The sequence below is a fragment of the Balearica regulorum genome, chromosome 2 (assembly GCF_011004875.1).
Source record: "Balearica regulorum gibbericeps isolate bBalReg1 chromosome 2, bBalReg1.pri, whole genome shotgun sequence".
Taxonomy (NCBI): Eukaryota; Metazoa; Chordata; class Aves; order Gruiformes; family Gruidae; genus Balearica; species Balearica regulorum.
Genome location: NC_046185.1, coordinates 156,728,615 through 156,751,749, shown reverse-complemented (window position 1 = coordinate 156,751,749; position 23,135 = coordinate 156,728,615). Strand labels below are relative to the sequence as shown.

Below are 23,135 nucleotides of genomic sequence, written 5' to 3'. Positions count from 1 at the left end.
GACAAGACACTAAACTTTTTGGCTTTAAAACCCAGATAACTATTTTTACTAGTTTAGCTATGTCTTTCTTATTTATATGCTACATTTTACATCAATACCCAGAAGCACTAAACATGAATTAATTCTCTTGTCATCACACATATTTATAGTAAAGTGCTTTTGCATGGTAGCAGCAGCCTCTCTGCAAGTGAAGCCACTGCTGGGATTATGATATATTACTACATATACTTTCAAAGCAATAAAACAGTTCTTACTGATCGCTCTGAATTTAAGCACAATTTTTTAGCTTTGTTTCTTTTTCTTACTATAAATACAGAAATATTTATACAGCTTAGAACTTTCCAATTTAATTACTCACATAAGTCCCCAGAAGAGCTGAATTTCAACTTAATTTTACAGGATCAAAATAACAACAAATAAGGTCAGGACCATACACACAAACAAAATTCCCTGGACTCCATTTGAACTAGTAAAAAAGATATAATAGAGAGTGATTTCTGGTAGAAGCCCCATGAACACTTTCCATCATATATGTTTGTTCTGTTGTTCCATGTAAAATTATTTAAAAAAATGAATTCCATACTAATGAAATGCAGCAATCCCTCTTCACATCTATTTTATATTTATCTGTAAAAGGGTTCTGAAATATTTTAGTATGAATTAAAAAAAGCCATCAACAAATTTTGCATTAATAATAATACAATCTATGTACTGCTAAGTGTCCTGATGCTAACTAGCTATATATAAGCCATATCAGAAAAGTTTAGCTTACCTTTCTGGCTTGGTCATTATCTTCTATTTGCCCCAAATCTCTACCACTGGCCTGTGCAATTCTTTTTCCAGAGACCAAGTTCCCCACCATCACAGAGGCAGGGCCAATTTCTAGAATAAAGCAGAATGCGCTAAGTGCAATAAAAATCTTTCGCTTCTGGATGAAAATTCTTTTTATTTTTTTTGCATTACATGGTATTTTCCTCATTGCTATCCACAACACCAAACCTTGAGCACATCTTTGGTTGATGGACCAGAAGTAGCTGGCAGACACATAGCCCTGGATTCATCCTCTCTAAACATATCTAAGTGAGGAGCCCATTTAGCATGGGCTCTCTACAGCCACATGATATCAGGAATCTTTGGAAAACTCAGTTCCTAATTCAGGCATGTCCATTCAAGTGCCTAAAACCAGATGAGATGTATCCAGGCTTCAGGGACAATGTTCCTATTTCTTCTGTTCCCTGGGCTAAGCTGCATCTCTGTTAGCAATTCTGTAATGCTATAGACATGAAGTGACAAGGCGCAGGAAGGCAGGTGGTGCAGATGATAAAATATATGCAAGCCCTTTAGCACAAGGTAGAGACTGAAGAAAAATAATTTAACTTTAGAAGAAAGGAAGATGTCATGGCTGACACTTCTCCATGAAGTGGATTTCACTGATGGTTTTTTGCTGCCATTAGGGAAAAATACCTGTCTCTCAGATACCATTTATACTCATGTTAACTTTTGTTTTCCGCTCCTCCAGCATGGATTACTGATCAACTGCAAATGATACCAGGCTTTACTTCTAGTCTATGATGTCCAAGCTTTGTCTCTGTGATGGTATGTGGTATAAGTGTCAAAACACAAGATGTGTAAGTAACCAGGTAACGTACAACAAACAACATCTACAGACTATGCTTTAAAAAAGATGAAAGTAATATCCTCTGGGTATGTCACAACTATGCAAAATGGGAAAATGTGATGCTATCAGTTTGGTTTCTGTGTTCCTGGCATTGCTTTTACCACAGTGATACATAATGTATACAGATATCTATAAGTATCTCCACTGCACTGACCCTAATTCAGTGACTACTTTGCAAAGCAGCAACAAGGAAATACCAAAGTGAGCACTGCAGTTAAAGGCTTCATGGCTTTTGTTATGTTAGTGGAAGTCACTGTTAACCTTTGACATTCCCAGTATCTGCAAACTGAGATTATGGTTTTGATTTCTGAAACATTTGTCCAAAGGTTTTAAAAAAAGAAACAAACTGACAGTTTTGGCAAACTTGCACTTAATTCATGGGGGATAGTCCCCATATTCGAGATTCAGAGGGTAAAAGCACTTCATATTCCAAGCTGGTTTTCAAAGTGGAAAGTAACGCCACTTAGTCTAATGTAGCTGTATTCAGGTCTAAAGCCTGAGGCTACAGATCCAAAATCCTTGAAATTAATCTGAGTACTAAAATCTGAATTGGATTCAAAGTCAAAAATTTGCTAAAATTTGCTTGTTCATTGGGCATGAGTAACTAGCGTCTGGACTTCAGCAGTCTACAAGGACTTTCTCGGTCTCTTGAGTCAGTGCCTTGCTGTACCATTTCATCCAATATTCTTCATGAAGCATGGCAGAACTTCTTAAGAACCATCTTAAAACTAGTTAGGGTTTTCCCTCAAATATACCTGCTGTAAGAATAACCCAGAACCTCCCTACTCAGGTAAAAACCTTTATCCTCATTCTTGGGTTCAATTTATTCATGACCCGTTTTTAAGTATTTGCTTCTCTTCCAACACTCAGTGTCCTCAGTCCTCTTCCTCTCTATTTCTACTTTACAAACTTAGCCTTCAAATAAGCCAAGATTTTATCTTTCTGTGTTTCAGTCTCAGTCCATCCTCTTTAAACACGACTGACCAGGAATTTACAAAGAACTCCAGGTGCAGTCTCCACAGTATGTTGTAGAGTGAATAAAATGTCTTAATCTTTACTGAACTTGGGTTTTGGAGCATTTTTCCTTGCAGGCTTTGTGAAGGTACTTCTAGCTCCTACCAAACCAATGATGTCCTTAACACACCTGGAATATTTAACAGGAACAGCTGATCAAGCTGATTCTCACCTGCATTAACAATTACTTGATTTTGCTCCATACAGTACCACGAAGCCACAGCATTAAGTCACGGTCTCTTTGCCTTCACTCATCTTACCTGGTTGTTTTTGCCTTGGTTTAGGCAGGTTTGTTACGCATGTGTGGGGACACATCAGCACATTACAAGGATGCAGTGATCCTTCCAAGAAGAGCTGCTTGGTTTCTGACAGGTGTATTCCTCCCAGTGGCGTCTTGGGAAGTGTGTTTGCTGGTACGAGTGCTAAGCAGTAGACTCCCACTTGATGAATACTGTCAATAGCCTAAAAAAAGCAGGAAGTTGATTTTAATGAAAGGCTAATTTTTCATCATTCTAATAAGCACATGTTGTTCTGAATTACTGCATAATAAAACAACCCTAATAATTAACTGGCAATGGAAAGACACTTCAGCAATGTCAGTGATAAGGAGGTTCTTTTCAGTGGGAACAGGTGGACGGAAATGTAACACTGACGTTATTACACTCATTCCAGAGGATAAAAAAACAAACAAAAACCTGGTGATAAATACACAGACATCTATTAAGAAATGCTACCTAGGCATCCCTCTTAGGCACACAGTAATAGCACATATCCTGGAGATTTATTACTGAGATGTGCTGGCAGCTCCTGTGAAACTGATTTTAAGCTGCGCGCTTCTCAGAATTAAAGTTCAAAGGATTCTTATCAACTTAACATCCAGTCCATCTTGCAGAGCAAAGAAAAATTTCAGAGGTTGCACATATATCACCATATATCTACTGATGTACATAGCTTAGGAATTTTCAATTTTTTTTTAAGATAATAACTGTTTCACTCCCTGATTACTGTGTAAAAGGTCGCCAGGCAGGAGAGGGAAATGACAACAATGTAAGGGAAAACTATGAAATTATCCACTTGAAAAAAAATCCGTTGAATGAAAACCTGAAAAATAAGCATCTTTGAAAAGTATAGTAACCATGTTCATTGTCTGACAATGAACTCCATCACTTTCAAGAAATCTATAACATACAGTATCTTTGTAATTGATTTAGGTAAACATGAATATCCATCCATTTAGATTTTAATTCCATACACATTTTAACTAGTTATTTTCCTTACATTGGTACGAAAAATTGCAGCAAGTTAGAAAAACAACTTCAGACATCCATGCAGACTGAGAAACAAATTACAGACAGCATCTCTAATGAGTAGTTAAATGTTCAAAAAGATAGTTTGCTTAACTTGCATTTTAATTTTTAACTGTGAGAAAAGTGAACGTGTATGTCTGTTGCCTTGAAGATACAATCTCTATTCTGAGAATCAAATAATCATTTATAGTTATGTACTTAAGTGTAGACCAATAAACTACTGATTACTTCTACAGAGACTCTAAGTAATGCTTTGCTTTTGCATTCTGTTTGCTTCGTTTTTTATTGATTTGATTGCAAAATTTCATAAGACAGAATAATAAAGCAGTTACTCATTTTACAAACATTGCAGTTTTAGTAGTGGTAGATCTCACGGTAGTATTGGAAGACCTCGCTGCTGGTCCACAGACACCTTACCTGAAGGATCAGCAATAGTGAGATATGTATGACAGCCAACACACAATGTCTCATGTTTCTGGCAAAAACCATCATAATCTCCTAATCATAATGTTATTTGTAGGTTCTGAAAAGAAGTGATAAATCATGGGATCCTCACCTGACATCAGCTGGATGGAAAACCCTTACAAGGCAAGTAAGCACTCTTAAACGTGAAACAGTGCGGCTCCTAGAGTTGGTAAATGGAAAGCAATACCCAGCTGGGATGGGATGAGGGGTGTTACATATAACAATTCCCCAGGGACTCCCAAACTGTCTCCTTTGTGTGCTGCTCCTCTGCAGCACAGTGCCTGATAAGGTGTCATGGGTCATTCAAAATTGTCACCTTTCACACTTTTGAGTTTGGCACATTTCTGAAGCAGGGAATGACTTTCGTAAGGACGAGCACTGAAGAACTGAGCCTTAAAATTTTGAGTGAGAAGAGTACTAGCCAATTGTAATGCTCCTGGCATTTATGCCTGTTGATGAGATGGCTTGGTTTTTGAAACGACTGTCCAGCCAGAAGTGAATAGAGTATCTGAAATTTTTATCCTTCTGTTTCACTGAGAAAATGTATTAGAGATACCAGAACTTGCAGAGAGTCCAGACTGCTATGTTGTTCAAGCTGTCTCATTCTGACAAAATTCTGCAGGCAGACACTCTCCAGTACCACAGTAGATCTCCTAGCTCTGCCCAGTCCTGTCAAGTCCTGCCAGCATGCCGGCACTGGTAAAACTAACATCCAGTCTGCCAGGTGCAGGAACCACAACCCTGCCTGAAGGGTCAGATCAGTTTGCAGCAGCCTGGGAGATGAATGAGTATCCAGGATCCATCTGACTGAACTGCTGGGTGACCTGGGATCTTCACTCACACTATCACTAAACACCCTCCTCCTCCACCACTCTCAAGAAGCTCTACACCCAACCTGACCACCACCTCCCAACCCTGCCTCTGCTAAAACCCACAGATGCAGTCCAACATAGTCCCGTACATACAGCAGCTCTACCATCCTTCAGCCCTCTGCAAAGGAGCAGGAAGGGCCAGGAAGAGTCAGAATATGTGCAGCCTACTGGAAAAAGGTTCTGCAAATCGATGCAGCTCAACACAGCAAGAGATGCAAAGACACAGCGAGGCGCAGCAGAAGCAGACAGTGAGGGCAGGCTGGCACAGAGCAGCACGTGTAGGGTGTCAGATGAGTCGCACAAATATCAACAGAAATGAGTAGCAATTTGGTAGAGTTTGTTATCAGGCACATCATTGAGAGTCATGACACAAGTGTGATATCGTTACGTTGCTCATCACTGGCAGATGATTCAGATACAACTGGTTACCACTTCCTGACATCTGTCATAAAACTCTGATTGGGAAGGAGGCACAAAGCTTCCCACATGTTCCTGGCTTCTGTCCTCCATCTCTGCTCTCAGCTGAAGTGGAACTAGAAACTTCTTATTCACATAGTGACGCATGCCAGAGTTGCAGACACGGGTGATGAAAGCAGCCACACATATGTGTACTTTGATATATGGCCTATCATTCTCAGACACTGCTGTGACTTGATCATACTCAGAATAACAGGACTGACTTTTGGCAGGAGTAACTTGACACAGGACTCCCACAGTGTTCAGTACTGAATTCTACTGGCTACGATGGTGTAAGACCATCTGCAAAAGTCACAAAAATGCTCAGCTGACAAAACAGAAGTGTAAGTCCAGAGTTTCAACCTTTTCTTTAGGAGCTTGCTACTTGATAAAAATTACTGAAGCATGGGCAATCCAAAAGCCTTTTCTTCTACAATAATGGCCCTAGGTGCTATGAGGTGCTTCAAAGGCTTTCTAGAGGTTCTAGCTTTACTCAGTAATAATTTAGATCTATTGTGAATATGAGATGCCTCCAGCTGTACGAAATGTAGCTATCTTTTAAATCAAGAGAGCAGATAAACCTGTCTTGAGATGGATGAAAGATTATTTGTTTGGTTTCTTCAAGAATACGGTAGACAGATTCCTTTTCTTATTCAGTACAAAGCAATAATGAATAAAAACATCTCTGAACTGAATGGGATCTTTTTCTTGGGTAAAGCAAAAAAGATGTTTGCAATATGTTTACCTGAGGAAAGTCCTTGAGGAAGGGCAGAAAGGAAAGTAGGAAAGGGAAGAGGAAGTAACAAGTGACCAGTTGTAGAGAGAGCTGAGACCATTTCACAAGGCAGCAACAGACAGACTTAATTTGACTACATCTCCATTAAATCTATTGCTTTTGAGTGAGAAGTGGCTCTACCATGGAGATGAAGGAGATGGAAGATGACTGCTATCTAAACTATCTGATTCTTTTTGTGTGTGGACATTAGAGTTGAAAAAACTTTGAGTATGGTAATGATACTGCCTTAACCTGGATTGCTATATGTAAGGAGATCAGAATTTTTTAGTGTTCAGTAGCTTCTGTCTTCTGGTCAAACTGTCAAACACCACCAAGGTGGGTTTCATCACAGTGGTATGTGTCTTGCATGATCCACCAGACAGTTGGAATGGGACTCCTTGCAATAGGTGTCATCTGTGCAGATAATTGCACCGTAGATATCTAGGTCTGAGCTAATCAGTCACTTCATTTCAGTGGAGTGAAATCGACATTTTAAGGCTGTGTTTCACTCAGTTTATTTTAGCTATCAACATGGTACATTAGAAACACATAATTCTCTCCCACAGATTAAAAAAAAGTATCTGGAGACACAGCTCAGATATGTGTATCTACTTTTGATGAGGTCAACTCCATATCAGTGCCAATAACTGTTTAGTAAGAGACTTTGGTAGCTTTTGACAGTAAGAGTATATAATACATTAATTCATTACCCTTTTGAAGTAATGAGTAACTATATCCTTATAAACCACATGTTACTTTCTCCTTGCTCTTACTTACTTCAATTAATCCCTGTTTTGTTAAAGCATTTTGATTAGGAAAAGGAACACTCTCTGGATATGTGAGGCCCAGATAGGAACTGTCATTCAGAAGAATCTAATTTTGTGCTCATTAGGTGCAAATGCAACTGAAGGTGGACTCACAATTACTCAAAGACAAATGTCAGTTACCTTGGGGGCCTGAAAGATCAATAAAAAGAATATAAAGCAGGGGAAAATAGCTTCCAAACATACATAAAAAGCATTACCTGGAGAACTCTACTCATCCATTGAAAACTGTCTTCCTCTGTGGAATCTGGCCTTTGCTCAGCAACAATAACTATCCTTTCATCATGCAGCACACTCACGGAAAACACTGCTATTCTATAGAAGAGAAGGAGAGAAGAGTGTTTAGTGCCAGGACAGAGGGAAAATCCTGTCTTCTAAGTTAAGATTCCATAACCAGGATTTTGTCATTTATTACTCAGACAATTGGTGCATCAATTAGTATTTTATTTATGGGGAAAAAGCAACAAGAATAGTTTTGGATAACTTCTGGAGGAGAAATAGGGGTCTTTGTTCTAGAGTCGTGTAAATACAGGCATAAGGTCATAGCAGGGTTGGAGAAGTGAACCTTCTTGGGGTGAGAAAAGCTCTAAATTTGGGTCACACCAAGGTGGTTGTCAAGCTGTTATGTAACAGCCAGCATAAGCACCTTCTTTTGCCCCATCTTAGAAGAAAGTAATTGCAACATCATTTTGTGAGACGTCTGCCATGTGATCAAGTGTGAGCGCATGTTACTGCATTAGGTTCTTTTAGGTGCCTCCTGCTCAGCTTCAGCACATTAGGAAGGTCACACAAGGAACCACTGCCATGTTCAAGAACTTCAGTGTTAGGCATACTGGAGATGTTCAACTCAGACAGAAAGGATCCTGTTGAGTCAGCATCTTCAGAATTAGTCAGCTGTTCAACTGGAAATTTTAATAATTACAGTTTCAGACCTTGGTATCTAAAGTCTGCCTCAACACTGTCTTAGTCTTCCTTCTGCTGTCTGTGGTTCCAACAATATGAACAGCAATGGAGGGAAACCACAGTGCAGATTAGGCACTGCCTTCTGGAAACATTTTGGGTCACTAACATCTGGTATAAGCAAAATAAGGATTTCTACATAATATAAGAAAAGAAAGGATCAAACCTTCCCCTGTAGACAAATTTCATTGGTTCCACGGCCAGTGCTGTTGCTACAATGTCATCAGCATTGTGTCTTCTTCCACTGACAACCATCAAACCATCCATTTTGCCGATAACAAAGACAAGTCCACCCGGTCCTATAAAGCCTAGTAGTCCGGTCCTTATAAAAGGATATTCAGTGATAGGGCCACCAGAACTGGTCATAGGAAACACCTGCAAGACAGAGAAACACAGGTCTTCAATTCTATACACAGAGATCATGCTGTGAAATATTTCATGCATGCTTTCTCAGATAGCTCTTCTGGAATGAAGTAAATAGGTCGCTGGTGATGCTCTTCACTCTTCACTGACCACAAAGGGAATGTCAGGAAACTCCTAGACTAGTGTGTAGAATTTTCAGTACCTGAATTCCAGCAAGTTCAACCCCGCTTTGTTTACCACACATATTTTCCCTAACCGTGGCTCTGTAAATCATTTATGACCTAAAAAAATATATAAGTCAACATAAACAATATTGAATAAAAAAACCCCGCTGTGCAGAGTGCAGCTAACCTGAGGTGCTATGTATAAGTTACTGAGAGACTAAATTGTAAATATTACGGTAGAGGTTCTTTTCAGCATCTCATGCTCATTTCTAGCACAGTATGGAGAAATAAGCAGGCTAGAAGTGAAGCTATTTTAAGGTACTGTACATTAATGGCTCTTGCAGCTGACCATATTTTTATCTAAGGTCAATTAAGTCCTCACAATACCAGTGACAATGCCTTCTGTACAATGTCTAAAAGTGACAATGCGGCCCTACACAGAGCGTCTGTAAATGTTTGAACACCAGACACAAACATGACTTCCACAGGACAGATTCCTAGCACTTTTTCTACTCTAACTAGCACAGCGCTATCCTTCTGGCACGTGAGCTTCTTTGAGCTGCGTTCTGACACAACCACATTTTCCTGCCAGCACTTCTTTAAACTGAAATAGTCTAACGACAAGTTATTTAAGACAATGGCAAGTGGAAGACCATGGCTATATAGTGTCCTTCAAGGCTCATCTAAAAAGAAAGGTCAAATTCTGCTGCCAGATGCCCATGGGTGACTCTTATTGAACAGATTTAATGCTTATACATCCTCAGCAATAACTCACTTCAGGAACACAAAACTCTTCGACTCTAATGCCTGCAACATGAATTACACCATAAAACAGAAAAGAGGCCCACTTGGACAGGGCTCCTAAGAACACGCTTAACTACAAAAGTAGGTGGGGATTAACTAGGAAATGCTATCTTTGCTATTCAGATACCTCTTGAAGACTACATCTGTCAAGATTCTGTATAAATGCAAGCCTTTAATGCTGGCTGCCTTGTGAAAATGTTGTAAACTGCTTTTTAAAGATACCCAGCAGCCTTCATACTATTTGCAACAATCAAATTCTGCATGTAGCTAGCTCATAGACTTGTACAGCATTACCTTTTGAACTTTGTCTCTCTTCCTGCTGATTGTTTCAGCCCCTGGTATCTTCTTTCAAAATGAAAGTAAAAGCTCTTCAGAGCCAAAACTAAACCCACAAAAAGATCTACTATTGCATTTAATGAAATGGGGTTCAGTGCAGATTATCTGGCTAGAGTACAGGTCCCAAGCCACAAGCATTGATTATTACTGCTATTCTGATATTATTACTATCAATATTTTATGTCAAATATTATCTCAAAATAGAAAAAGTTAAAAAGGAAGGATTTTATATAGCATTTTTTGGTCAGCTTACCTCAAAAGTATTTTTGGTCATGCCCGAGAGTCCATAATATGATGTACCCGTTGCAATAGCACATACACAAAGTTCTCCTATTTCATCTGTTTTACAGAGCTGAGGAATTCCATCTGGCTTCACTGAACACATTATAGCTAGAGGGAGAGCAAAGGACTTCTTTAAAAAATATCATAAAACTAACTACAGAATAACATAAATGCTGTGGGAAAGACATCATGGTGCAGTTGACATAATCAAAGAAATTATATGTAGACTAATGTCTAACAATTGGTTTCTCAAACATTAAGGTGTTCAACATTATCAAATGTTATTTATATTATAAATAATATTTATATGAAGAATGCAAAGATCTTTATGTAAACTCAGTCTTTACACTGATAACAAAACCTAATTTGCCTTGCTCTCTAAAATTTCAGTTGATCTGTAATATTGCTGTGAAATGTGACTGTGTTCCCAGTTTTGCATACTGAAGACCGGATTTGCCGCACTCAGTGCAAAATGAAATACCCTAATGGAGTTCTCGATAATAATTATACTGCCAGGGAGGCAGGCAACCAGGAAGTCCACCTCTCACAAAGTAGCGAGTAACACCATATGAAAGATCAAGATATTCTAGCAGACTAGTACAGTTGTTTTGCTAAGAATTTATCAGAGCTCAGACTCCCTCTCCCCGGTCTTACAGGACTGCAGGGACAGCAGGAGCTAAATGGGAAGGATTAGAAAGCACTGGTCTGAGGAAGAAGCACTATTTTATGTGTCAGCTGTGTGAATAATAATCAGGTATGCTGCTTTAACTATAATCCCTGGAGTTGGAGTCCAGCATGTGTAGATTTTGCAGTTGGAAAGAGGGTATGATGAACAAGGGAGACCAGAAATAAATCAGCACGTCTTTTAAGCACAAGTGTAAAGAATCTTGAATGACCTTTCTCTCACTCTGAGGGTAAACAGGAATGTATATGTTTATTAAAACTATCAGAATGTAGTCTGAAGTGTAAGATGGCACATCTATAATCGTATCTTATATGATAAGTATTAGACAACAACCAATCTTATCTTCCTTTATTTTAAGTTGTTCAAATGAAATTTTGTAAGATGCATCATTATGTTTTATTCCTTTGGTGCATAACAGACATTCTCTTATGAAAAACTACAGTGTTATCCTTTTCTAGGCTCTTTAACATCTCATTTAAAATCTAGCTCTCTTATGAAAAGTCTTATCTTCTGTAGAAGCACTGGTTTCAGTTTGAATTTATCAATATGAACTGTTCAGTCATACCTCCTCTTTCTAATAACTGCGTGATAGCACAAGATCTTTGGAAAAACATTCTGCAGGCCTTCAGATAGCAATTTTGTTGATCCTCAGCATAGGTTATGAAAACTTTCACTACTGAGTCTCATCTGGGTCAGGCTTATGGATATTTATAGCCTCCAGACATCAGAATCCAACTTTCTTATTTTCTGCACCAGTATTTCACAGTTAAGGAATGGATGTTCTGATGTGGTGACAGGTTAGTTAAAGCACACCGCTAATGCGAGTAAAGAAAGACAGCCACTGAGGTAAACGGAGAGAAGAAATCTTGGGATTTCCAAACCACAAAGTTTTACAAGGTAATGCTTTTCGACCAAAATGTTTCCAAGTACACATGTCCTAATCCCAAAGCTTCATGTCTAACAGCAAAGTATGCCCACCTATTACTTTCTAGAGCTACTTACTTAAATTGATGCATCATAGCACGTTCCTTACCTCCTGGCATCACTAAGCCAACATCCTGGACAGTCAGAACAGAAAGCTTTTCTTCAGAGTCCACTCGAATCACTCCATAAGTGAGACCATGCATGGACAGAACTCCTCTGCCTGGTGGCTGATTGCTGTCATCCGTTGGCCTGCAACCATGGGTTAATACATCACGCAGACATAAGCATTTACTTATTCTTCATGGACTACTATTGCAAATGATCCTCTATTTCAGAGTTTAGAATTTCACCTTTTTTTCCCCCCTACTAGACCGGATAGAATCCTCGTTTTCAGTCATTTCTGAACAAGGATGTCAGCCAACTCTCCCATTCAGTAGCCACCTACATATATGGGGCTGCAGAGATGGAAGTAACACCTAACATTTACCCAAACCAGCTTGCATTTACCTTTCAGATAGATTTATAGAGATTGTTTGATTACCCAAGTAAAGGCCTTCTGCCTGGTTTTAAAAATACTGAAAGGCAGTGTAGACGACGTGGAGGGAAACTGCACTCAGAAGATTTGGAACTGATGAGTAAATAACTTGATATGTTTCCTCCTCTGAGGCAACCTAGGAAACCAAGCTCACCTGCCAGACTAAAAGCCTAGCTCTAGCACACTGGTATGAAAGCCAAGATTAGAATACAAGTATGCTGTGCTTAAATCACAGATATGACCTCCCACTCCCAAAACTTAAGCATTTAAAATTACTAAACAGAAGAAATTAGGTTGTAGTAGATTACCTACCAACTACCTGTGGAAGCTGCAAGGACTTTACCATCTTTATTTTAGTGCATATAATTGAATTCTTCCTATTCTAATTTACCCCATGAAAATTAAAACAAATTACACCTTCATCAGTGATGGTCAAAATTGTGTGGATGTAGCCTCTTTGCAACGCCTCAGTTTGCTCCGATTCACTGCCGACATGCTGTACAATTCCACAGCATCAGCACAAGCTGTCTGTCAACTTGTTTCAACATAAAACCGCCTGCTGTATCAGTGGATACAGTTATACGTATGTAGAGTGTGGCTTGAGCAAACGAATGTTGGCGTATGCAAGTTATTAAGTCAAGGGAATATGTCAGGGTCTTTCCTGTCTGGAAAGATTCTTACACTGTTCTGCATTTTAAAATGCAAAACCAGAAGCTAACGTGATGCTGATTTGAGTGTGCATAATGCATCCATATAGAGCAGCCAGACTCCAGCTATTTTCAAGATGGATAAAACAGCCAATATTTAGTTCAAGATTCTGCATTTTTCCTAAATAGTTCATCATAACACAGCTATTTTTTAACAGCTAATGTCCTTTTATATGACATTTCTCCTCTACTGTGCTTGAAATACTACATGGGCCTTAGCCAATCATGCTCATGTGAGCCTTGCAGTGATCGGAACTATAAATTTCAATTAATAGGTTTTACGAGGCATATTTCTCAAGTGACATTGTCAACAAAGAAGAATGTGGGCACGCTTGAAAACGCATTAGAGCATAACAAATGGTGCTAGTAAACAAGCAGCTGTGATAAATAACATTCCCATCATGTAAAAGGAACTTTCAGCGACATTATTGATCAACTTCCTCTCACCCTTGCTCCCCAAAACACACATTTCACTGCTCATGAGAAGAAAGGTCTCCTGCAGGCACACGTAGCTTCTCACAACCTTCTAGGAGTAGAGGCTATCTAGACTTTCCTCACTCACGTTTTCTTGCGTTACTTATCACATGCAAAGACTGCTAAAAAGGAGAGCGGGTGCAGCTTTTAAAGTCTCTGGCTGGGTACAGGACAGGGGTGCCAGGGAGGGAGGCTGGAGGCACGAGGCTCGTGTTGGGGAGGCTCTACTTGTCAATAGAGCCATGCTTGCTGTGACCCAGGCTGAGCTAACAGGTTTGCCCGGGTTAGCGAGAAGCATCGTGCAATGGAAGCAGGTGGGCAGAAGGAGAGTCAGTGCCGAGGACCTGTGGTCCACAGGATGGGCGTTTCAGAGCTGCTGTTTCAGAGTACTTCTTGTATCCTGGGAGTCTGAGGTGGATACTTGAATGAGACAGGAGTTAATCGTGCCTGAGTCTCCTCTTGTCGGCAACTAGCTGTCTGACACCAAAAGGGAACACAGAGGAGCAGGATGGAGGAGTGAGGTGGGAGCAAAGCACCTGACAGCACCTATACATCCTCTTAGAAAGTACCTTGTCAGGAACAATCTTGCAATATATGGTATCTTATTTTGTCCTGTGCATGAGATCCACATGGGAACAACCCTAAAACAAGTGTCTCTGCCAAGCAGAAGGAGAGAAATCACTTGGAAAGACGATGAGATATAACTAACTCCATTGCAATGTACTTACAATTTATTTGAAAGTTCACATTTTTAATTTTCTTTACACATTATTTCTAATACTGATTTTTGAATTCTGTAAGACTGCTTGCTAGACAAAGATGAATCTTTTAAGGTAGGAGCAACGTAACAAAGGTATAATTCCACCTACTTTATATACTAAGTAAATGTAGCTTAAGCCACCAGACCAACCCTTCCCTTTAGTTTCCTTAACCATGGAAGAGGGACAATGTGCATCTACTTCAAAACTGATTTGTTCATACTGAGTAGCTGTTGAGCATTTTGAGAGCAGTTACTATTACCATTTACAGATACGATCTATTTTACCTCGTTTTTTTCCAGTCATTTAAATGGAAAAGGCCTGTTCTTAAACTTTTGCACTCCCTTAAGCAAGTGGGTTCAGAGTAGTATGCAATAAATCAAAGCTGGGGCTGTTTAGCTGGGGCTGTTTAGGCTGGAGGGGAGAGAGACTGAGAGGGGATCTTATTACGGCTTATAAATATCTAAAGGGCGGGTGTCAAGAGGATGGGGCCAGACTCTTTTCAGTGGTGCCCAGCGACAGGACAAGGGGAAATGGGCATAACCTGGAACACGGGAAGTTCCATCTCAATATGAGGAAAAACACCTTTACTCTGAGGGTGACCGAGCACTGGAACAGGCTGCCCAGAGAGGCTGTGGAGTCTCCTTCTCTGGAGAGATTCAAAACCTGCCTGGATGTGATCCTGTGCAACCTGCTCTAGGTGATCCTGCTTTAGCAGGGGGTTGGACTAGATGATCTCCAGAGGTCCCTTCCAACCCCTACCAATCTGTGAATCTGTGAAAGCGGAATACCATAAAGAATTAATTGCATGAGACATGCCTTTAAATATTAGGCTTCATGACTCGGCTCTAAGGCTAAAGTACCTATTAGTCTATTACTGACTGTCTTTTTCTAAACTATAAGGGTATTTCAACTGAGAACTGGTTTTGTTACTCTTCCTTGTAGGAAGATCAGTAAAATACACCATAGATTTGGAAAGAGTCAGAGCATTAACAGGGAACTCTCTGGATCTGTGCTCTGCGGGGAGTAATTTTAATTCATACTTCAGCTGTAACTCTTTGGAACTTGTATGATAATGACATTACTGTCAGTGGAGATGGCTTGAATAAAATGAAAAAGACTAAAGCTCCCAAGTTCAGCTGGTATTATCCTACCATTAAAGAGACTTCAAAAAAAGGAGATACGTGTTCAGTAACATTCACTGCAGTAAGAACTGCTGTGTAATTACATAGCGAGGAATTGAAGATAAAAATGCCTTTTTTTTTAAATCATCCACTATTTTATGTGCTAATAATTTCTTTTTTATGTAAGCTCTCAATGCTAGTTAATTTGAAAATGAATCTCTAGTGCTTCAGATGGCTACGAGCATAGAGTTTAAGTCTCCAAAGGGCATGCCAGCCATCGCACGTTGAGATACCATGAGTTCTCCCACTTCATAACCAGCCATCTGGGACAGATTTTTCCAGGCCCAGCACAGGAAATGAAAACCTTCTCCTGCTTATCAGTGCTCAGCACAAGTGACGTCCGCTACCCATCCACCTCCTCTCTGTGCTTACAATCACGAGTTCATGCCAAGGGACTGAAGGTCTGCACAGCCTACGCAGGGAAACCCATCATAAGGGAAAAACAACATACTTGTTGGTGTAAAGCTGAGAACAGGCTGGTGGAGCTGAATGAAGGGCTCTCTGAGATCCTGTAGTTCACAGAAAGACAGCTAGCCTGGGCAGGGTAAGTCCCTGATGGATAGCTTTCAGATGTTTTAAGCAAATAATGAGGTGGCTGAAAGTCAACCACACTCCTGGCCTCATGTCTTTCTTCCTGTGATGTTTCGTTGGAAAGCTAATTGAAAATCTAGTTAAATTTCACTTGGACAGTGTATTTTAAACCATGTGGCAGGAAGTATTTTACTCAATGCTATTAGAGTGCTTTACACTTTTATACTGCATGTTTTAACATGTGAAACAATTATAAATGGCTGTAGAAATCTGAACTTAAAAACAAAGTGCCTACTGTTCAAGGTACAACTTTTGGAAAACTCTTGCCAAAACAGACAGCAGTTACGGTATTTACTGTGTGCTACGACGCTCATGACAGGTGACCGCTGCATACTGACATTCAGGTACATAAGTCTTAATAGTTTTATTAGAATTTATCAATTTTTGTTCTAGGCACAAATCCCTCAGACTTAAAGTGCATTTCCAGATGATTACTGAGAGTCTATGAATGGTTAAAAAGCACCAGTCAGCCAAAACCAACCTGCAGAATGTCGTAATTCTCTTTAAACAGACTACTTCAAAGCATGATTTTCCTCGATAGCAATTCCAATTAAAATCCCACATTTTAATTCACTTAATGCTTAGGGCATTTTTCCACTTCTTTTTCCAGCAATAGCTTTTGCATTTCGGTCTATTTAATTTAAAATTAGCTAAAATTACAGAAATGGGAACTATATTAAAAAGCACTCTGAAGTTAAATTATTACTCTACAAATTCTTCTTGTATGTCTTCTTTGGACATAAACAATATGAAAACTAAAAATGTCATCCAGAAGTGAACTATGCAGACTCATACTTTAAAATTTTTAATTTCTTTCCAAATTACCACATATATTCTACAGTGGGTCTACTTCCATTGGTGTAACACTGTACCTTCGAATAGCCACAGTGAGAGCTTCCGGTGAACTAGCGCAGGGACAAATGACCTCCTGTCTTAGACCTTTACTTTGGAAGACATTGAGAAATGCATCACAGGAAGAAATAGACCCTGGGGTAAAGAAAAAAAGGATCAGAGGAGAAAAATCATCTGATTTCCGAAGTGATGCTATTCAAACTTCAAACTTACTATTGAATATATAGGTTTCTCAGGAGAAAAAATTTTAAAAGGACCCATGTCCACTGGGAAAGAAGTCATGGTTACTACAACTATATATATGTACATACAGTTGCATCTGCATACGGAGAATAAAGACTAATTTTTGAGCATAAAGTCCTTTCACTATGCTTACGTAGAAAAGCCATTCCTGCTAGATTTACAATATCAATCTCATTACAGTTTTCTTTTTCAGGATGAGACAACTAAAGATTTAGTTCAGAAGCTCAAAGCAAACTACTACAAACAAGCAGAACACCTATACGTTGGTATCTTAAATAATACAGAGAAACGGTTCGTGCTATTAATTGTCATGAAGTGATCCAGATGTGGTTCTCTAGAGTAGTATCAGTATTCCCCTGAAATTCTCAGCTACTTCTGCATCTGAGTGCTGCCACTCAGAAGAAATGTTCCAATCCTTTCTATAGCTTAAGGTTATTTACTTCAGTCTTTATACACGACTGTCATGTTAAACAAAACTGGATTTACTGCAACTTACGTTATGTGGAATATCAAGTTTGCTTCAGGATTAGCTAAAGAAAAATATATTTTAAAAAAATCCAAAATTAATTACTGTTTCCATAAATATCATATAGTTTGCAGTAGACAAACCCTATACTTTGTAAATAGTTTAGCTAAGATGACTGAAGATTAAAAGTTTAAATGCAAGACAGAAAACACTTCCTATTCTGTATTGGACTGCAGAAGCACAGCTTACATGGGTTTGCGCCATCAGCCACTATTAGCATACGCAGTGAGGAAAGGTTGATGTCTCTCTGATCTCGATGCGCCACCAATGCCCAGTGCATGTCTCTGGATTTTACACAGGCAACTTTTGCTGAAATAACAATGGGAAGATTACTAATACGCCGCATAAAAGCTATACAGCTGTATTACCAATTTGTACTTTTGATTTTGACTATCAAGCCTACTTCTGTATATTCCAGTTCCTTACCTTTGTATTGACAAACTTTTTGTATCCATGACAGTGGATTCACTTTCATTAAGGAGTATGGAATACTTATAACATGCATCATGTTCATTACACTCTGAAATCAAATAAGATAAATGGATTTTATACAACAATCGTGGTAATTACTTATATTGTGTTATGGGCATCTAAGCAAATCACTCTATGCTTGTTTTATTGTCAATGCTGGCATTCATCTTTTCCTATCTAGCTATCTACATTAAGATGAAACAGACTCCGATTTCCTAACGCTTTAATTAAGGATTAAGGATTTAGAGTAATCAGATCATAACTTTGAAGCAGTACAGGGAAAAAAAAAGAAACAGATTTTTTTTGTATTTATACTCTAAGCAATTCACTTTAAATAGAAAAAATAAAAAACACTGGATGAACAATGTCTGCATGTTTGCTATATGTAGGTTAGTATTATCCCTAAGCCCACTAAACTTCGGTATATACGAAGACTCAAAAGGACAAGTAACAGTAACATATCTGTCTAAAGAAATCCATCTCTATGGAGACTGAAAAACTAGTAATGGTAGTGTGGCACAAATTATTTAAAAGACAGTAGACAGAGAAATTGGAGATTAAGCAGAGATCCATTTATTTTAACAGAAAATAAATCAAGGAATTTTTAGCCCTTCTCCAGGTGGGCTAACTCCAGTATTTTCAACAAGGTCATGAAAAGTTTAGAAAAAGCAGCTGAGTGAAACCAATGACAGATCCAGAACCAATCTGCCACCTGAGGCAGTCAATTGCTTTAGTGATTTCTCAGTGTTACTACCAAACAAAGAGCCTGTAAATTAGCTGCTGCTTTACTTGTTGCCGTTTAGAAACATTTTCTGAGGGCTCATAGCAGCTCAGGTAAATACAGTATTTGTTTTAGAAAAGCTAGGCTTAAGAAAGGTTAAGTGTCCCAGTGGATTAGTCATCTAAACACTCGCAGAACTGCAAAAGATAGTTCTCTGTTCAGTCTGGCACAAGCGTAGGTACGGGAAAAGCACTTACAGGCAAGTCATGAAAAAAATGAAGCTCATACCAAGATAGCAAAGGAAGGCTTAGAAAAGCTCTATTAGATGCTTGCTTTCAACTTCAGTGATAAAGATGGGGTTTTTAACACGAGATACTTCTGGGTATGAAACCTAATAGGCCATTTCTGCTGCAGAAGCGTTATTACTGCCCTTTGATATTAAGAACAGTATAACATTGCATGGGAAAGGTATATGGGATCCCTGGGAATCATAGCATGTAGGGCCTGTACATCCTGGGACCCCTAAACAATGACCCTTCAAAACTTGGTATCTGTTCTTAAAATGATCAATGAATAGTAAGTATTCTGTCAGTCACTGACTACAGCAGCACCTTTAGAAGCAATCCTTAAAAAAATGTCAATCTGCTCCCATGTCAATCGAGGAAGATGTTCAAACAGCAAGCAGACAATTTATGGAATGTAAAGTATCAGAAATGCTTTAATGTTAGCAAACCCATCTGTTGGTGGGAGTTTTGATAGAGAAGCTAGTCAGTGGCAATATAGCTCTGCCATTGGATCATATCCTTACAGAGGCAAGTACTAATTTCATTGTTTTTTGCTATAAAGTCTGATCTCAAAATCACATAGCAGTAAGATCAGAATAACATGGTAAGAATGGGGTCAGAGTACTTGACATGATGCATAAAAATACACTGGCATCTTTACTGTGCTCATTATGGGTAAAAGTGCGCTAGCAGAAGATCATGGGTTTAAGTCACATATTTTTTGCTTTCAAAGCAGAAAAAATTCTATTAGAAGAATCAGTAGGACATCACAGTTTGTGATAGTAATAAGCATATTAGGTTAGTTTATTTTCAAATACTCACACAAAATAAAAAAAACACTTACTGTAAGAATCCCATGCCATAAACCAACATCCTTCTTGAAATCTAATACATTCACAATTGTTTCAGCTGTCCAACAAAAACAAAACAGAATTTATTTTTTAGAACATGGCATTGACCCAAGGCAAACCCACTCAAAGGAAGGAAGCTTCAGTATAACATGACTGATGACCTCAAAGCTTAACTTTCATAGTAAGTCTTCACTGCAGGATTTGTATTGGCTAGGACATTATTTGTACCTCTCAAAAGGATACTTTAAACATGTGCATAGCTTCTAAAACCAATGAAAAAAATGGGTTTTTAAAGCTAGAAGCCTTTGACACAGATCTATGATGTAAAACATAAAAGAGGAGCCTGGTGAGAAACAAATTACAACTCACACTTGATATTAAGGATGAAGCAAGGGAAGTGTACTCCATACCTTCTGTGTATCCACATGCCTGGGTCAGAGCTTGGCAGTGTGTCAGCAGTGCAATCCTTGTCACGGTCACCCCAAGCACGCTTCCATCTTTACATGTTTTGTACTAAAAAGAAATGAGCAGGGAAAGTCAATGTGCAATAGTTGCCCTATTTCCATTATTTAATAGCTATGTTTAAAGTTTTTCCTATGTAGGTGAATGATGGACACATCTAATGACTCTATTTTGAGAAGGCAGCAGTATTGAGGAGTTTGGGAGGTATTTTTTTGTTAAAATACACTTTTTTCAGATAGACTTTCTCTTTTTGACTGAAGCTTCCCAGGCTTGATATCAGAAATCCATCTGCTGTTTGAATACAAGCATTATGGAAAAATAATTCTAAGAATTCTGATCACGTTAATGACTAAAGGACTGGCTAGATTTAGCAGAGAATAACCTAGTTCAGTCTGCTCAGTGTTCACGTCAGATTTTACAGGCCAAAGAATAAACCTGAGCTTCTGCCTTCTATGTCTTATAAGACATGGGATAAGAGCTGACCATAGAATCCTTGCTGGGTGCTGTTATAACAATCTGTACGTATACAGTCTGAAAGACACAAGCTCTTGATCAGAAGAATATGAAAGAGTCATGAGAAAGCAGCATAAAAAAAGGTGGGAGATCACTGCTGATGATTGCAGTAATTTTTGTAACTTTATGCAAGAGTCTGAAAACTATCAGTGGCAATTAAAATAAATTAAACATTTATCTTTCTCCATGATGAAGATAATCAGCAAGATGATTGAAAATGGAGGCATCTCCACTTCTCTAGCCCAGTGTTCTGACTGCATGAAGATAGGAAATAATACCTTCTCTCCATTCACTTGAACTTACCCACTGTGAATAATCATTTAAACTCAATACTAACATCACTGAATTCGAGGCATATGAGTCTATGCAAAAGTGGGAAAAAAGAATGGAAAAAAAAAAAAAAGAGAAAAATTAAACTTAACAGCATTGCCAATTTTCCCTTCCTGATGCTGGTTTTTTTGGGGAGTGTGACTCACAAAGCAGTTAAGTGATAGGCAAGCATTTGAGCAAGAATTTCCTTCTCTTTCAAAGGATCTGAAGGTTGTGATGCTTCACTGTGAAACTTGACATCTATCCATCTCAAGACTAGTGGGCAAGCCCACACTATGAACGAGACTGAGACTGGTCAAGGCCAGTTTAATATGAGATTGTGGCAGCCACGTAGATGACATAAAAACATTAACATTAGAAACCCCCAAAATGCAATTTAACATTTCATTAACTTTTCTGAAATCAATGCCCAGTATAATTTATTAGAAAATATTACTTATTAACAGGCTAAAACAGGATGTTCTTTGCTTCTGTGACTAGTGAATGAATAACGATGTTTATCTAATCCACAAGTGCCATATGCAACGATTCGAGGAGAAGATGCATCTTCATTAACTCACCTCAATGTAAGCTGTGTCATTGTTTGCATCCTTGATGTGTGGGAACCAGTCACGAGGTGGCTTGGAGAGGTGTTTAGACTCCGTGACAAACCACAGCAGCTTTGGCCAGCCTGAGGTACAAAGAAAAGTCAGCTTTTGTCGAGTTTCTGCCAGATAAGACAAGACAAAACTCTTCTCTGCCAGAGTTCTGGTTTTTTTTCCCCCCAAATGCCTGTGTCACCATTACCTAAACACTTCTTTTAAACCTCAGCATAGCATGAGAAAGAAGATTTCCCAGAATTTCTTTCTTAACATGGCTATCATGGCTTTCCCAGACAATCCCTGAAGAAAAGGTTGGGCAGTTTAAGCTGTGACTGACCCAAAGAGTTTATTACCACTCTCCTGTCAGAGGTGACTGTCCCTACCACTTAGCTATAGGACTGAATTGTACGAATGCTTCTCATCTCTACAGCCCTCAGTCTGTTGGTTTAATTTCATTTGTGGCCACAGACGATCTCATCAGCCCGGAGCCTGCGGAGAACCAGAACAGGAGCACTCGCGCTGCTCGGCAGCCATGAGGTGGGAGCAGCGATCTCTACCAGGCAGTGACACACAGCCCGGGCAATCGCGTCCCAGCAGCCATGGCTGCTCTTGTGGCACGTGTTTCATCGTGGGCCTGATCTTCACCCACTACAACTAAACAAGTGCCATGACTGTTGTGGTAAATGGCCTGTGATATCCACGATAAGCAAGGGTTGGCTTACCTTTAAACTGTGGTATCTCCCCTGTGGGGCTCTTAGGCAGTCCTTTATGGCATGCATCGCTAGTCAAGGCCACAGTAACTCCACAGCTTCCAAGCAAAAAGCCTATTTGTTGACTTCCTGCATCCTAAGAGATGACAAAATAAAAGCAAGACACAGAATCGATTAGAAGTGATTACAGGCTGAAAATGTTATTGTCCTTTGGCACATTATCTTGAGAGGAAAGCAGTCTCTTTCCTTTAAGCAACTTAGCTGATTAGCAAAACTCATTTGTTCATCAACAAAGGAATTCCACAACCTAGATATCCTCGTCTGTAACAACAGAAACCATAAAGAGAACTGAAGCCATCAGATTGTGGCTCATCTCTTCAGAAATTACCAGGACTGGCTGGGAGGAGCGGCTGATATGCCAGAAAGTTGTGCC

The 23,135-nt window shown here is 39.2% G+C and overlaps 1 protein-coding gene across 6 annotated transcripts in view; it reads right to left on the bottom strand.

Moving 5' to 3' along the window:
- DIP2C (disco interacting protein 2 homolog C) overlaps window positions 1-23,135 on the bottom strand; it is a 330,556-nt gene that overhangs the window by 63,403 nt on the left and 244,018 nt on the right. For all 6 annotated transcript variants that reach the window (XM_075746603.1, XM_075746605.1, XM_075746604.1 and 3 more), the window contains 13 exons: window positions 22,715-22,838; window positions 21,972-22,081; window positions 20,517-20,619; window positions 20,100-20,164; window positions 18,206-18,299; window positions 17,969-18,088; window positions 17,031-17,145; window positions 12,019-12,158; window positions 10,272-10,408; window positions 8,518-8,726; window positions 7,592-7,706; window positions 2,953-3,154; window positions 773-882 (listed from right to left, as the gene is read on the bottom strand). In XM_075746603.1, the coding sequence (XP_075602718.1) occupies window positions 773-882; window positions 2,953-3,154; window positions 7,592-7,706; window positions 8,518-8,726; window positions 10,272-10,408; window positions 12,019-12,158; window positions 17,031-17,145; window positions 17,969-18,088; window positions 18,206-18,299; window positions 20,100-20,164; window positions 20,517-20,619; window positions 21,972-22,081; window positions 22,715-22,838 (1,644 nt within the window). The remainder of the gene's footprint in view (window positions 1-772; window positions 883-2,952; window positions 3,155-7,591; window positions 7,707-8,517; window positions 8,727-10,271; window positions 10,409-12,018; window positions 12,159-17,030; window positions 17,146-17,968; window positions 18,089-18,205; window positions 18,300-20,099; window positions 20,165-20,516; window positions 20,620-21,971; window positions 22,082-22,714; window positions 22,839-23,135) is intronic.